The sequence below is a fragment of the Vipera berus genome (assembly GCF_964194415.1).
Source record: "Vipera berus genome assembly, chromosome: 5".
Taxonomy (NCBI): domain Eukaryota; kingdom Metazoa; phylum Chordata; class Lepidosauria; order Squamata; family Viperidae; genus Vipera; species Vipera berus.
This window is the reverse complement of record NC_138207.1, coordinates 50,815,340-50,830,726: the sequence shown is the minus strand read 5'-3', so window position 1 is coordinate 50,830,726 and position 15,387 is coordinate 50,815,340. Positions and strand designations below refer to the sequence as shown.

Below are 15,387 nucleotides of genomic sequence, written 5' to 3'. Positions count from 1 at the left end.
AAGAATGTTCAAACTATTGCACCATTGCAGTCATTTCTCATGCTAGTAAAGTTATGGTTAAAATCCTACAAGCTAGACTCCAGCAGTATGTGGATCGAGAACTACCAGAAGTACAGGCAGGATTTCGAAGAGGCAGAGGAACTAGAGATCAAATTGCTAACATACGCTGGATCATGGAGAAAGCTAGAGAGTTCCAGAAAAACATCTACTTCTGCTTCATTGACTATGCTAAAGCCTTTGATTGTGTGGATCATAACAAACTGTGGCAAGTCCTTAAAGAGATGGGCGTACGAGACCATCTTATTTGTCTCTTGAGAAACCTATATGTGGGCCAAGAAGCAACAGTGAGAACTGGACACGGAACCACTGACTGGTTCAAAATTGGGAAAGGAGTCCGGCAAGGCTGTATACTGTCGCCTTGCCTATTTAACTTATATGCAGAGCACATCATGAGAAAGGCAGGGATAGATGAATCAAAAGTTGGAATTAAGATTGCCGGAAGAAACATCAACAACCTAAGATATGCAGATGATACCACTCTAATGGCAGAAAGTGAACAGGAACTAAAGAGCCTCTTGCTGCGAGTGAAGAAGGAGAGTGCAAAACTTGGGTTGAAACTAAACATTAAGAAAACCAAGATCATGGCATCTGGCCCTCTCAATTCCTGGCAAATAGATGGGGAAGAAATGGAGGTAGTGACAGATTTTATTTTCCTGGGCTCCAAAATCACTGCAGATGGGGACTGTAGCCAAGAAATTAAAAGACGCTTGCTCCTTGGGAGGAAAGCCATGGCAAATCTAGACAGCACACTAAAAAGCAGAGACATCACCCTGTCAACAAAAGTGCGTATAGTCAAGGCTATGGTCTTCCCAGTTGCAATGTATGGCAGTGAAAGTTGGACCATAAGAAAGGCTGAATGCCAAAGAATTGAAGCCTTTGAACTATGGTGCGGGAGAAGACTCCTGCGAGTCCCTTGGACTGCAAGGCGATCAAACCAGTCAGTCCTAGAGGAGATCAACCCTGACTGCTCTTTAGAAGGCCAGATCCTGAAGCTAAAACTCACATACTTTGGCCACCTAATGAGAAGGAAGGACTCGCTGGAGAAGAGCCTAATGCTGGGAAAGATTGAGGGCAAGAGAAGAAGGGGACAACAGAGAATGAGGTGGCTGGATGGAGTCACTGAAGCAGTAGGCGTGAGCTTAAATGGACTCCAGAAGATGGTAGAGGACAGGAAGGCCTGGAGGAACGTTGTCCATTGGGTTGCGATGGGTCAGACACGACTTCGCAACTAACAACAACAACAAAATATATATGCTATGGATTGTTTAGCAGGCTATCACCAAGTGTAATGAAATTTTCTGAATGGTCCTGTTATAAGTCTTGCTCTTTAGAAAAAAATCAAAAAGAATACTTCTGATTACTAGAATGGTGACTGAAATACGGAACTGGTTAAAAACTGGAGATGGAAGATGTTTTTACTTGGAATCAGAGAGAGACTATGATAGATAAACCACAATAATGTCAATGGAAAAGTCCTTTTCTTCAATAAGCTTCCTGAAAGGAAAATCTCAAAGTCTGGGTTAAAGCATACAGGCAGTCATTCAGTTCTCTTGATCCCATGTTAGTACAGGCTTAAAAAATGAAATCTGGCACTTTGAGGTAGGTTAGAACAAATGGAAAAGGAGCCAATTAATCTGTAAAAGCACTCATGTGTAAAGCAAGAAAATCTTTAAAAAATTAAAGTGCCCTATGCCTTCAGTTGTTTTCTAGAAGAAAGATTTTGACAGGTATAAGCTAAATGCAATGTACAAAGACTAGAAAAGCTGCACCTGCTGAAATATTGTATTCTACATAATTACTCCAAATACAGTGTGTCCCATTAAATTTTGATTATATTAATTACAGTAATTGTCTGATACCAGAAGAGAATATTAATACAGTTTGCATGTCAGGAATTTGCTGGAACAGTGAAAATCAATTTGATACAATTATATTTGTCTATAGAAAGGACAAAGGCAGTTGTATACTGTGATGGTGTTCCATATTTCAAAGAATTCAAAGCATGGTTAAAATGAAAAGGAAAAAAAAGAAAGGGGAAAAATGGAACGAAGCTAAAATAACAGATACAGTAACTGCAGCTCCCTTCCAATTGGCTAAGTAATAGAGAGTTATATAGGCAAAAAAATGGTTGGGTATTAGAAAAAAATATTGAGCAAACAACAAGAGAACTTTTATTTAATTGAGAGTTGGGCAATCCCTTTCATTGCTACTCACTGATTATGATTGCTGGAAATCAATCACAACTCTTTCTACTATTTTGATAAAGGGAAAAAACAAGCAAACGTGAAATTTTAGTATTAAGCCAAGGACCTGTGGGCAAAAAGGAAAACTTTAGCATCCTTATTTTATCATGAGGCCACAAGCATTTTTTGTCACTGTCCTACCTACCTTCAGCCTCAGCTCCCTGCAAAAATTAATTGCTAGAAGTTAATTAAGTAAATTAAGTAAATTCTCATTCAAATTTAATCAAAACTGTGGCCAGTTTCTGACTTAAGGGAATTTATTACAGCATTACTATATATACTGCTTTCTATAGCTATTAGCATTTGTCTTCTATCCTACATTTTCCATTGATATAGTATAAAAAGAACTTGAATGTTTTGCTTTAGGATTTCTTTTGCACTGTGGTTTAGCTACTGCCTACGTAATCAAGTTCACATTGATTAATAGTGTAACTTTCTACACATCTACTGAAAAGCACGCTTATCTGGGTTAAAAAAAAATTACTTCCAAATGAGCAAGAGATTGTAATCAAAATTCAAACCAGAAGGGCTCCTGAGGTTATCTTCTAAACCACATGCAGTTTTTGTGCACTTTGTTTTAATTGTCTAGATGTACAAAGCTGAAGAATTAAAACCAGAAAAAATGATCAGCAGTTTGGAATCATGTTGAAGTAATTTGCATCTGATGCAAAGTAGGATATAGCAAACATATGATGCAGAGATTCTTGTCTTCAGATTACTACAAGCCAAATCAAAGGCAGCATAGGATAGAATAATCAATTATCTGGTGTTTATGAGCATTTTCAATCAGGAGTTGGAAGAAAGTGGCAAGCAGAGGATACTTAATATACTTAGATACAGTATGCTAATAAAGCTATTCAGAGTTGTAGTAATAGAAACATAAATTATAAATCTGATGATGGATGAATGAATGATATATTTGTTCTTATATATTTTATCTGGATCTTAAAACCATCTTTATAGTCCCTATCTCCTAGTACTTTCATTTGTGTAAGTATGGCATTGTATTTGTTTTCCTCAAGTGGATACAGTATTGTTTTTCTTCTCCCGATCTCTTTAATAAATCTCTTTAGTAACTTTCTGTTTACTCAGTAGTATCTTTGCTGAGAGCGCCAATCTGGTGGAGTGGTTAAGGCATAAGGCTAAAAACTGGGAATCTATCACTTCTAGTCCTGTGTTAGGAACAAAGCCAGCTGGGTGACCTTGTGCAAGTCATCCTCTCTCAACCTGAGGAAGCAGGCAATGGCAAATCATTTCTGAAATCTTACCAAGAAATCTGTAGGGCTTAAGAGTGAAAAACTGTTCTGAAGGGACCCGCCTCCAAAAATATTTGTGGAACAAAAGTATGCTATCCCATTATGTATTTTATTTTCTTGTTCTTAACAATTTTATTGCTTCTACTGCATGCTTTTGCGTTGTATTTTTAAGTATTGACTTAAATTCTTAGATACAGGTTTTAAAGTACTGTGGCTTAATTGGTTACAAACAAATATTATCTCATGATAGATGGCTATGAAATATTATATCTATTGTTCTAATAAGTCAACCCTCCAGAAATAAATACTTCAAAAATATTTTTCTTTAAAAAATGAAATCATATACCCAGAAAATCTACTTGATGATTTCCATTTTTAGGTGATTGTCAATCACCAGTTTAAAGACAAAATCAATATTTATACCAGACGTTTGGCAAGCTTAAACTTCCTAGACCAGTGTTTCTCAATTTTGTCCACTTGAAGATGTGTGGATTTCAATTAGCAGAATTTCTCAGCCAGTGATGCTTCTGAGAATTCAACTCCAACCATTTTCAAATGGCCATAGTTGAGAAACACTGCCCTAGAATATAGCACTTTGAAATTCTCTTCAGTTCAGAACCTTAACAGTTAAAGGAATACATAACCACCTGAAAGAAGGTAAACCCTGTGTTTTTACCTACCTGCTCTAAATCATCTTCACTATCTTTCCTTCTTTCTGAGATGTTTTGATGTGGTAAGATGAAGAGCTCAGCAGAGGTAGGCAATCCAGGGAATACTGCTACAAGAATTTGTTCCTTGGGGATACCAGTGACCTAAGCAAAGTGAGAAAAAAAATAAAAACAGAGGATTCTTTATATATCCTTAGTTTGTAAGTCATATAACTCTCAACAAACTCTAAACAATGGCAGAAAAAAATGAGATTGTGTCCCATTGTCCAAGGGAACTGGTATTTGGGAGCCAAATATATACCTAGTACGGTATATTTATAATGGGTAAGCATTGCCTAAAAGAAGACCTGTTTTCATATTTGAAATCATTTCAGAATTCTTGCTCTGTAGTGTATAATGTTAAGTAATGACAGTGATAAGCGATGCGAATAATGTTGCGATTTTGTGCTATGATGTTCTTGGAAGACCTGGTGCATGTCAAGTTAGGAGGATAGAATGACAACTTCATGTTCCTTAATTTAGCAATGTTAAGAGTACCAAAATCACTTCCCTTTTTGGAGTATCAGCTGGCAAATGGTGTATAAAAGGTGATCATATTCGATAAAAAAGAGGACATGTTTCTACTTTGATTGTAAATGCATGGATGCAAATTTATATTAAAGTGAAAGTACTAAAGTCATAGGTTGTTCAATTAGTAAGTCATAATGTATTGCCACAAACCGTTTTCTTCCCAAACCCATGCTAAAGATGCCTTATGGAAAGCTTATGACTGTGGAAATCTCTGAACAATGTTCTGTTCAGACTGCAGGAAGAAATAAAAGTCTGAAAATAATACTTTTAATGTATAGGAATCTGTGTTTTGTTTTTTTTAAAAACAACCCTTTTTTTTTGTCCCTGGTTATTCTCGGTGTGCACATTTATTTTACTAAAGAAGACAAGCATAGATAAATGGTCTTTCTGATAAATGGTCTTAGCACTTGATACAACATCGGAAAGCATAACAATATATGCATGTGGATTTTTTTTAAAAAAATCACTTTTTATTGTGCCAACAGTTTTCATTTCATTCAACAATTTATGAAAGAAAACATTTAATGTATATATAAAATACCTCTCCAAAACAATAGATACATTAATGTCAATAAAGTACTAACTACTTGACTAGATCTACACGCAGATGTCTATTGAATACTATTCTTTTATCTTACTTGGAACAAATTGAATCAATAATTTAAATTATATCTGACAGATGTCATAAAATATTCTGAATTAGTGAATATTCTAGATCCATTTTTCAGCCAAATATCATTATTGAACATGTAATGGGCCTACAGGGTTTCAGTAGTGTACCTAAACAATATATCCCTTATTTACAACTTTGGATTTGATAAAACTATTTCAGTCACACAAAATATTCTTTTTGAAGCAAAAATTAGGAATTCAAACAATATTTGCATCTTGTTTTGGTCATAGTAGTTTCGAAGTCTGAAACTGCAATTCCCTAAAGGTCTTTCCAAGTTTAGAAAAAGTTGTAGGAGAGAATAAGAATTTTGGAAGACCATACTCAATCTTTGTGTGACTATCTATCTATCTATCTATCTATCTATCTATCTATCTATCTATCTACCTAATCAGGACTAATCTATACTGGATTGAAAGAAATATAAATTCTATTTATACATTTCAACCCCTGATGCCTTTTTGTCTGTCTGTGTGCCTTTTTCTTTTCTCTTTTCCTCCCTCCCTCTCACACAAAAGATAAATTTTATTCTAAAGATGGAATGGCCTGAAACTCATTAAATAGAAACCTAATTATTATCCATGCATATTGGGGTCTTTTCCTGTGTAAGATAGATAGTGTCTTGGCGACGTTTCGACGAGGTCCCACTCGTCATCTTCAGGCTGGTGTATCTTACACGGGAAAAGACCTGAATACGCCAAGATATACATATATATATATATTTGTTTTCTGAGGTTTTCGCGGGTGTTTGTATGTGGATCTTTGGTTATTCGGGTTTTTCCCCGCATAGAACTAAAGGTGTAGGCGCAACGTTTCGATGGAGTCCCATCCGTCATCATCAGGCTGGTGGCTTTAGCTTCCTTCTTCTTGGAGAAGCATGTGGCTGTTTGTTCCTCTTTTTTAAACTGCCAGAGGGGGTGTGTTCTGTGGGTGGAGGTGTGCTCTGATTGGGTGGGGGACCAAGTGTGTTCTGATTGGGTGGGAGTGTGTTTTGAATGGTGGGTGTGTTCTGATTGGGTGAGGGTGTGTTCTGAGTGGATGGGCTGGTCTCAGCTGCCAGCTCCAGACCTGAGCTGGTGAGTTGTGCTGCTTTTGTTCGGCTTCGTGTTTGTGGTGGTGCCATGTTTTTATAGTGGGTGTCAGTTTGCTTATTGTGTGGTTTGGAGGGGTTTAAAGTGGCTAATGTTGCAGCTGTAGTTAGGTTTCTGTTTTGTGGTTGTGCCTCGTTATCATTGTGGGTTCGGATTTGCTTTTTGAATGGTTGTGTGGTGGTGGTGTCATGTGATGTTATCATGAGTTTGGGTCTGGTATCATTCTTGGTGGTTGGGCCTCGTCTGTCAATCAAGGCGGGTTTCCAAATGGCTGGTAGGCGAGAGGTATCATCTCGTTTATTCATGCTGTGGGGGCGTTTTTCTATCTCAATGGCTTCTCTGATTATTCTGGGACTCCGTCGAAACGTTGCGCCTACACCTTTAGTTCTACGCGGGGAAAAACCCGAATAACCAAAGATATATATAAAAGGGACGCGGTGGCTCAGTGGGTTAGGACGCTGAGCTTGTCGATCGGAAGGTCGGCAGTTTGGCAGGTCGAATCCCGAGTGCCGCGTAGCAGAGTGAGCACCTGTTACTCGTCCCAGCTTCTGCCCACCTAGCAGTTCGAAAGCACGTAAAAATGCAAGTAGAAAAATAGGGACCACTACGGTGGGAAGGTAACAGCGTTCCGTGCGCCTTTGGCATCTAGTCATGCCGGCCACATGACCACGGAGATGTCCTCGGACAAGCGCTGGCTCTTCGGCTTTGAAACGGAGATGAGCACCGGCCCCTAGAGTCGGAAACGACTAGCATGCATGTGCGAGGGAACCTTTACCTTTAATATATATATATATATATATATATATATATATATATATATATATATATATATATATATATATATATATATATATATATATATATATATATATATATATATATATATATATACCTTCAAGATAGGCTGAAAACAGGAAATAAAGATTTGCCCCATGTTTGGGGCCTAGCAAGGTAATCTAAATAGTAGATTTAGTATTAAGTATTTGACACACACACACACACACACACACACACACACACACACACACACTATATATATATATATATATATATATATATATATATATATATATATATATATATATACACATACATACACACACAAATTTTCACAAAAGTGTTTATTGACTGCAAAAATCAGTATTTTCTTAAAAGGGAATATAATAATAAGCTCTCTTTAATAAATAGAATTCATAATTTGTCTCTATTTTAATTATGTAGGAGAACATGAATTTTCTAGTCTATCTTTATAATGTACAAGGGAATTATATTTCACTCTGTTTTATGTTTTATGTTTTAATATGGCTGTCAATCCTTTTTTAATTTGCCTAAAAAGAAGTATCAAGTGGGTTTGAAGAACAAATTGAATAAATGCAGGACATAGAGTATACAGTTTGAAACAATACTGAAAACAGTTAAAAATCAAGCTTGGGTTTTTCGCTTCACAATAACAGTTTTGATATCAGCACCAGAAGTCAATCACTAAGATCTTTGTCCTGCCCAGCTCCATAACCAGCTGCTCATGTTTTGAAAGAGTGTGAAGAAAGAGTAGAGAGCAAGGTATTCATAGTAAACTAAGACAGAATTTCTAAGCAAGCTAGATCTCAGTCACCACAACAAACAGGGCTAAGAAGAAAAGTGTGAAATTTGTGACCTGGATGTAGAAAGAGTAAGTCTTAATATTGATATGAAGACAGAAACTGGAGGGAGCCCAGAAATCAAAGAAGGGAAAAATTCTCTTTCCCTAACTATTGCTGGGAGTTCCCCTCACACATTTTCAGCTGTTTATCCTGCTAAAAGTGAGATGGGGGGGGAATGTTTACTGACTTATATTTATTTATTTATTTAATTGGATTTGTATACCGCCCTTTCCTGAAGGACTCAGGGCGGTTAACAGGGTAATTAAAACAAGAAATACAAAAATTAAACAATTAAAAAGATTATAACAGTCCCTGAAAAAGTAAAAACCCCAATTAAATTAAAATTAAAATTCTCAGCCTGGGCCAGAGAGCTCGAAGAGCCAGGTCTTCAGGTCTTCAGGTCCCGGCTCAGCAGTCCTGAGCTCCACGGGGAGCTGGTTCCAGAGGGCAGGCGCACCCACTGAGAAGGCCCTCCCCCTGGGTATTGTCCGCCGGCAATCTTTTACCGGCGGCACCCTGAGAAGACCCTCCCTGTGGGAGCACACTGGACGAAGGGAACTTGATGCCGGCAGCAGGTGTTCCCTCAGATATACAAATCCAATTAAATAAAGCCATTTAGGGCTTTATAGGTCATTACCAGCACCTTGAATCTCACCCGGAGGACAACCGGAAGCCAATGCAACTCGCGGAGTAGAGGTGTTACATGGGAGTATCGGGAAACCCCCATCACAACTCGCGCGGCTGCATTCTGCCCCAGCTGAAGCCTCCGAGTGGTCCTCAAGGGCAGCCCCATGTATAAGCACTTATAGAGTGCTTATAGCTGAGCTTATGATTGAGAAAAGCTTTGATCAGTACACTGGAGGCAGATGTTTGTAAAACAACAGAAAAAAGTGTACAAAAAGAAATGCTCTTTCATATTCTTTTGTAATGTAGCAAGAAAAAAATAGTTTTCAAAGCTCCTCAATGTTCTTTTGATAAAAGCCAGAGAATGCTTTTCTTTATCTTGTTTATCTGAACTTGTTGATCACATTTTATTGTATATCTTTTAAGTAGAAGAAACAGAATAAATTAAAAAAACATGTGGAAGATTAGGTGAAATATAATATTTATTTTCTTTATTAAAAGCCTATATAATAATTGAAAAAAAAGTGAAAGGGTTCATACTTTTAAAAAAAATGCATTTATCTCTGATGAATTAAATACAGACACCTTGTACTGCAGTATATCTATAATATTTGCTAAGGTGGTAGACATAGAACATTATGAAAATAAATAGAAATGAATATAAAGATAGCATCATTGTGTGAGTCAATTAAGCTCTATTGATCATGAAGACAGATAATATATCCATCTTGAATAACAAATATAAATGCACAAACTTAGTAATCATGGATTCACTGGAAAAATGGTATAATTAATCCCCCCCTAATATTTTTGATTATATTATCTTATCATCAAAGGCTGCACAGATAATACTTCAAGGACTGCAAAACATTGTAGTACTAAGAAAACAATTAAAAAACAGAATAAAACAAACATCCCTTTAAAAAAAAAGTCTGGGCTTGTTGGATGCTGAAAAGTGCTATACAATATTTATCTAGGTAATTGCATGTGTGTACCAGAATGATAAGCCTAGCTTTATCAAATTGCAGTGTGTAATTGAAAATTATAATCTCCTCTCCTGAATTGTGCTTGCATAGACTATTCAAATGTTAAGAAAATTACGCTTATTATTAGGGAGCTTTCCCTAGGTACTCACATGCACCAAAGCTGCTTTGATGACTCGGCCAATGTCTTCTCTCCACTCTGGGATATCAGGATTGTGATAATCCAAATTGGGTGAGAATGATAATAGTTGAGACTGAAAATATTCTGCAAAGAAAGAGTGTCACAGTAAAATTCCAGTACAAACTATTAAGGCTGTTAACATTGGTATGGTTAAAATGCATTTATTACAAAGTCATACAACAAAGTTCTCCATATAGCTAAAAAAGAAGCATATATTATCAGAGATGCAAAACATATCAAATATCTTGTATGTTTGTGATTGTGTATGTACATACACATATATGTATTTGTGAGTGCTGTGTGTGTATTGCATGATTCTCAAAATCATTCTTGTTCTAGAGAAAATTGGCATTTGTGTCAGATGCTGAAAGTTGTTTCCAATATGTCAAGTATTAACATTAAATTATCATGGATTTAATAAAAATGTCTGTGGTCTCTCTTTACGTTTCTAGTGAATGATGTGTGTCTAAGTGAAGAAGATTTTATTCAGTAAAAAAAATCAACTATACATAAACTTACAACTTTCCAAACAAAAGAATCTTAGTCACCTTCCATACAAGAAAAGTAGTGACAAATAATATTCATTTAAAAATACAGGCACTTTCACATTAGTGTTCTTTGAACTTCATTTGGACTTCACCTCTGAATTTGACTAATTTAATAATGTTGTTTGCTTTGGAAGTATGGGTTCCCTTGTTTCCAGCTCTGTTCCTGTTTCATTTCCGTGATGCAAATATGATTGATGGCTCACTTTGCTATGGATAGGTTCTCACCTCATTTTAGGTCCCAGGTTCTGGGGCAAAGTCATTACTTCTCTTCCCTCTCCTGTTCCTACAACTTATGTCTTCTTGTATGCATGAGCTAGAATTTATTTCTGATAAAATCCAATCCAAGTAACACAACTACAGGCAAAGATGCAGAGACCACTGTTGGGAGAGTACTACTTTACTGAATTGTCAGCATGCCACATTTCATTTTCAAAACTCATAGGATTTTTAATCCAATAGATTAAAATGTTCAGGCAAGTAGGATAGTAGTAAGTTGTGTTTAGCTGACATTCCTTTGCATAGCTTCATATCTGCATTTTAACAGCAGCATGAGTGAATACAACATAGGATGGTTTCAGGCTGTTTTCTGAGGCACTGGTAGGGAAACAAAAGCTCTGGGATACCTTGAACATAGGATTGCACTGCACCCCATATCCCAGGAGGATTCGGAGAGGGATTCAAAAAGAGAGAAAAAGGAAAACAAACCTAAAACTTAAACAAGAGACATAAATTGACAGGAGATTTTTTAAAAGAAAAATAGTTTCACTAAGAAACTAATCACATAATGGTATAAATCCTTTGTGTGATATTTGTCTCTTGCCTAACATTCTAAACTGTTTTGGTTTCATCAATATTGTTCACAATTAACAGGATCAAGAGTAAAATGAACAGCAACTTCCATAAACTAGTTTTTTTCTTCTGTTGTATTTGATATGCTTTGTGCTCCACTGAGTACATCCTTAGTACTAGTAATCTGTTTTCTAAAAGCAGAGAGATACCTGTTTGTTAGCCTTATGTGCTGCCATGACTACATAATGCAGAACAAATCAGTTTAAGGTAGTGACAGACAAATCAGGGTACAGCAGTTCATGAGAAATGAAGAAATCATTCCTGAATTAAATCCTTGCAGTAGAGCAAAGCTAATTTAAGTGGTAGACAAGTTTTTAAATGGACTTTTGGCTTTTAGTAGAGTTCTTGCCTTATTTGTTTGCTTTATTCTTCATCTTTGCTGATAGAATAGAATTCTTTATTGGCCAAGTTTGATTGGACACAGAAGTTAATTCTGCTAATTTGAGATAGATAGATAGATAAATAGATAAATAGATAGATAGATAGATAGATAGATAGATAGATAGATAGATAGATAGATAGATGATAGATAGATCTGCTCTTTCTCATCTTCCTATTTTTCTCCAATATTTCACTCTCTTTCTGTTTTAAGTGTTTTATATGTTTTTATGTTTGCATATGCTAACCTAATTGGAATTTTAGAAACAGAAATTCTATGACCTGATAATAATTATTTAGTTCAAAGAAGTAAAACTCAAGACTGGACCTCCAAGTACTCCAAACTTTGAGTACAGACCTCAAAGACTTATCATCAGATTGTATGTTTTAACAGGACAACCAAAGACAGCTATTAAATAGCTGGAGAATAAATCAGTTTAATTATATTTAAATAAGTAATTTTAATGTTAAGGAGATAGAAACAAATTTTAGTTTCTCTCAAAGATGTGCTCCAAAAGCACTTAGCCTGGGAGATACTGCATACCCCTTAAATTGCCCAGTATGACATCCCTTAATTAGGCAATTCTAAGTATTGATGGGGTGGGCAAAAGGTAATGTGATGCATATAAAAATGAATTATATCTCACTGCAGAAAGGGAAATGTTTGATTATATTATTAGGCCATCTCCTTCTTATCCAGTATGGTGCACATGGACAGAAATATGTGCCAATATATAATGCAATGCATATTATTTTTAGCTATCTTCATGCCAACAAGATTCAATTCACTAAAAAGTAAATTGACACATTTATAGAGAATTAGAGATGTGAAAAGATTCTTTATACCAAACTTTATACTTAGTCCTCAGAATATTCTCTGTAAAGTGGCATTATCACTTGAAATCCAATTGTTTACTTGATAACAGAAACATAATGTAAAAACCTCCTCTGTGTGTGAGCATGTACATGCACATGCATGACTGGCCCAAGGTCACAAAGTTGGCTTCATGCCTAAGGTGGGAGTAGAAATCATGGTCCTCTAGTTTCTAGCCTGGTGCTTTAACCACTGTGCCAAACTGGTTCTCAAAGCCTTTTCACTGATACACAATTTCCTAAAACTGTTCTTCTCCAGCAAAGCAGTACTCAGTTTTTACATCTCCTGGGCAGAATTCTTTATAATTTATTTGGGTTGCAACTCTAAGCTTTCTTTATTGTTGAGAAGTGTCCGAAGATGCTATGCTACCACTATTTTCTATAATAAGTCTTTCCATCATTCTGCATCCTTCCTAACATCTGAATCTAAAAAAAATTCCATGGACCGTCTGCAGAATGTTTTCTTTTGGAATTTAATAAAACTTGAAGATTACATACAGCTGGAAAAATGGACAATGAAATACAGAATGCTCATCTCTATTCATCAGCAACCTCATGATTATGGTGAGTACCATAATGCTGTCTTCCTCTCATGAAAGTTTTATAACTTTTCTTTTCTTTTCAAAGAAATTTTTAAAAATCTATCAAACTGATGAAAATGATCTTAAAATGCAGAATGAGTATGTATTATCTGTATGTGTCCATATATGAATAAATATACTTTATATGTGTGTGTTTGTTGGTACAAATGTGTGTGTGAGTTCATGAATATGAATGTATGATGTGCACTCCTACTAGGTGCAGTTCTGTCTCAGCTTATATATTCCAACCTTCAAAAGTGGATCTTTTATAAAAGAGCACAGCGTGCACATTTGATCCAGAGTTTCTATTGGAATGAAAAATATTTTTATGTACAGTTGTTCCATACTATTAACTCCTTATATGCTTAACATTATTTATGCCCAGTACAATGTCAAATAATTGGGAGTTGCCACTTTATGAATATGATATGTTTTCATATATTTTTTTCCAAAAATCCATCAGAAGCACCAGTGCCCCTTTTGATGGTACATTGTGATTGCACTTTCATTCAAAAAGATCCATGTGCTCCAAACAATGCTACACATGATAGAGTCAGAAATATATGTAGAGGGTAGTATTACTGCCCAAATCATGAAGACAATATCACCATTTTGCTACCTATTTCTTACTTCACAATGTACATATAAAAGGGGCATAACTTGCATTAGAGTGGCTGCTTTTGCCATCCATCTTCCCTTGATCCATTCTGCAAATGCGTCTGATTTACAGAATGTGCATCAATACTTGAGATATATCTGGGAGAAATAATTCACATCATCATTCAATGTCTAAGTTTAAGACTTTATTTCCAACAAGACCAGAAATAAAAGATGCCATGATTAAGACAAGCATATGTCTTTCACACTGCTTCTAATATTCCCAACACTGTATAAGTTAAAAGATGGATTGGTACTATATTCAGGAAGCCAAAAGCTAATTTTCAAAGGTGATTTTTTTTCTCCAATAAAGCAGGATAGATGCATGGTTAAGACTATGACCTTACTGTCATACTATACTATCCAATCATTAAAATAATTTGTTTTGAAGTATTTCTGTAAGATGTAGTGAGTCTGAGTGCTACATCCTTCATTCTTTCTCATATCTTCTTCCTAAACAATTATTACCAAATATATATTTAATTCTACCTTGTAAGTATACTTTAGATCTCTTTGCCAGGTCTTAAATTTGAAAACTTAGGTTTGAGGAAAGCAGGTGTGCACACCTTTTCAATTGCCTTTTGTCAACTCACCATGCACAGCAATATTTCGGGTGTCCTGGATCAGGACATTGCCAGCTGAGACCTGCACTGTGATAGTATTTGGTCCTTCACTGGTAAAGATATAAGAGATGCTGCTATCCAAGGTGATGAATGGCTGTAAAAGTGACATGTGGTTAGCAACAATTCATTAATTTATTCGTAGTCATTTCATTAGCCATTGACCAAGAATTTTAGAACTACAAGACAAAAATCACAAGTACAAATATGGATATGAGTATATCATTAAATCTGTATTTTTGATGGAGAAGCAATACAAATGAGAGCAGTATCTAGGATAGCTAAAACCAGCTTAGGCAATCTTCTGCATCATATTGCTTTTATAATAGAACAAATCAGTGATGATTGATAGCTGAATCCATTTCTACAGAAATTGGCCTCTGTACAAAGCTAATCTGGCCAGGATACAATCTTTTAGAATGAACCAGCTAAAGAGATGTTCTATCATTTTCTTTTCATTCCAAGTAAAGCCATTGTCATCTCCCCCTTGAAAAAAAAATACAGCAATTGTTCACCAGCAATAATGATTGTACAATTGCAGGGTGATTACCAATTATTCTTCATAGCACAGTCTGAAGGATGCTGTGAACTGTGAGATTTCCATAGGAGTATTTGTACAACTGCAGTTGTGGCCCATTGCAATCTCCTGCTATATTATAAGTTTTCAACTGCTGTCACTTCTTGACGGAGTGATACCCATTTGGGGCATGGCCATGGAGGTTCATTGATAGGGACAAGTCTTGCATGTTTTTCCCTCCAAATTGCTTATTATCAACACTTCTCCTTGATTATAAATATAGTGTATATATTTAAGGGATGAATACTATATAGAACTGTGACAGAGGTGTCTGTGAAAGAGAGGGGCTCAGGAAGTTGAGGTGAAGTAGGTGTATCA

General features: G+C 35.9%; 1 protein-coding gene across 1 annotated transcript in view; it reads right to left on the bottom strand.

Annotated features, from left to right (window-relative positions):
- LOC308668561 (VPS10 domain-containing receptor SorCS3-like) overlaps nucleotides 1-15,387 on the bottom strand; it is a gene marked incomplete at its 3' end in the record, with an annotated part of 516,653 nt that overhangs the window by 24,086 nt on the left and 477,180 nt on the right. Inside the window, exons 21-23 of the mRNA XM_081328566.1 lie at nucleotides 14,466-14,589; nucleotides 9,958-10,070; nucleotides 4,240-4,371 (exon numbers count right to left, since the gene is read on the bottom strand). Coding sequence (XP_081184692.1) covers nucleotides 4,240-4,371; nucleotides 9,958-10,070; nucleotides 14,466-14,589 — 369 coding nt within the window. The remainder of the gene's footprint in view (nucleotides 1-4,239; nucleotides 4,372-9,957; nucleotides 10,071-14,465; nucleotides 14,590-15,387) is intronic.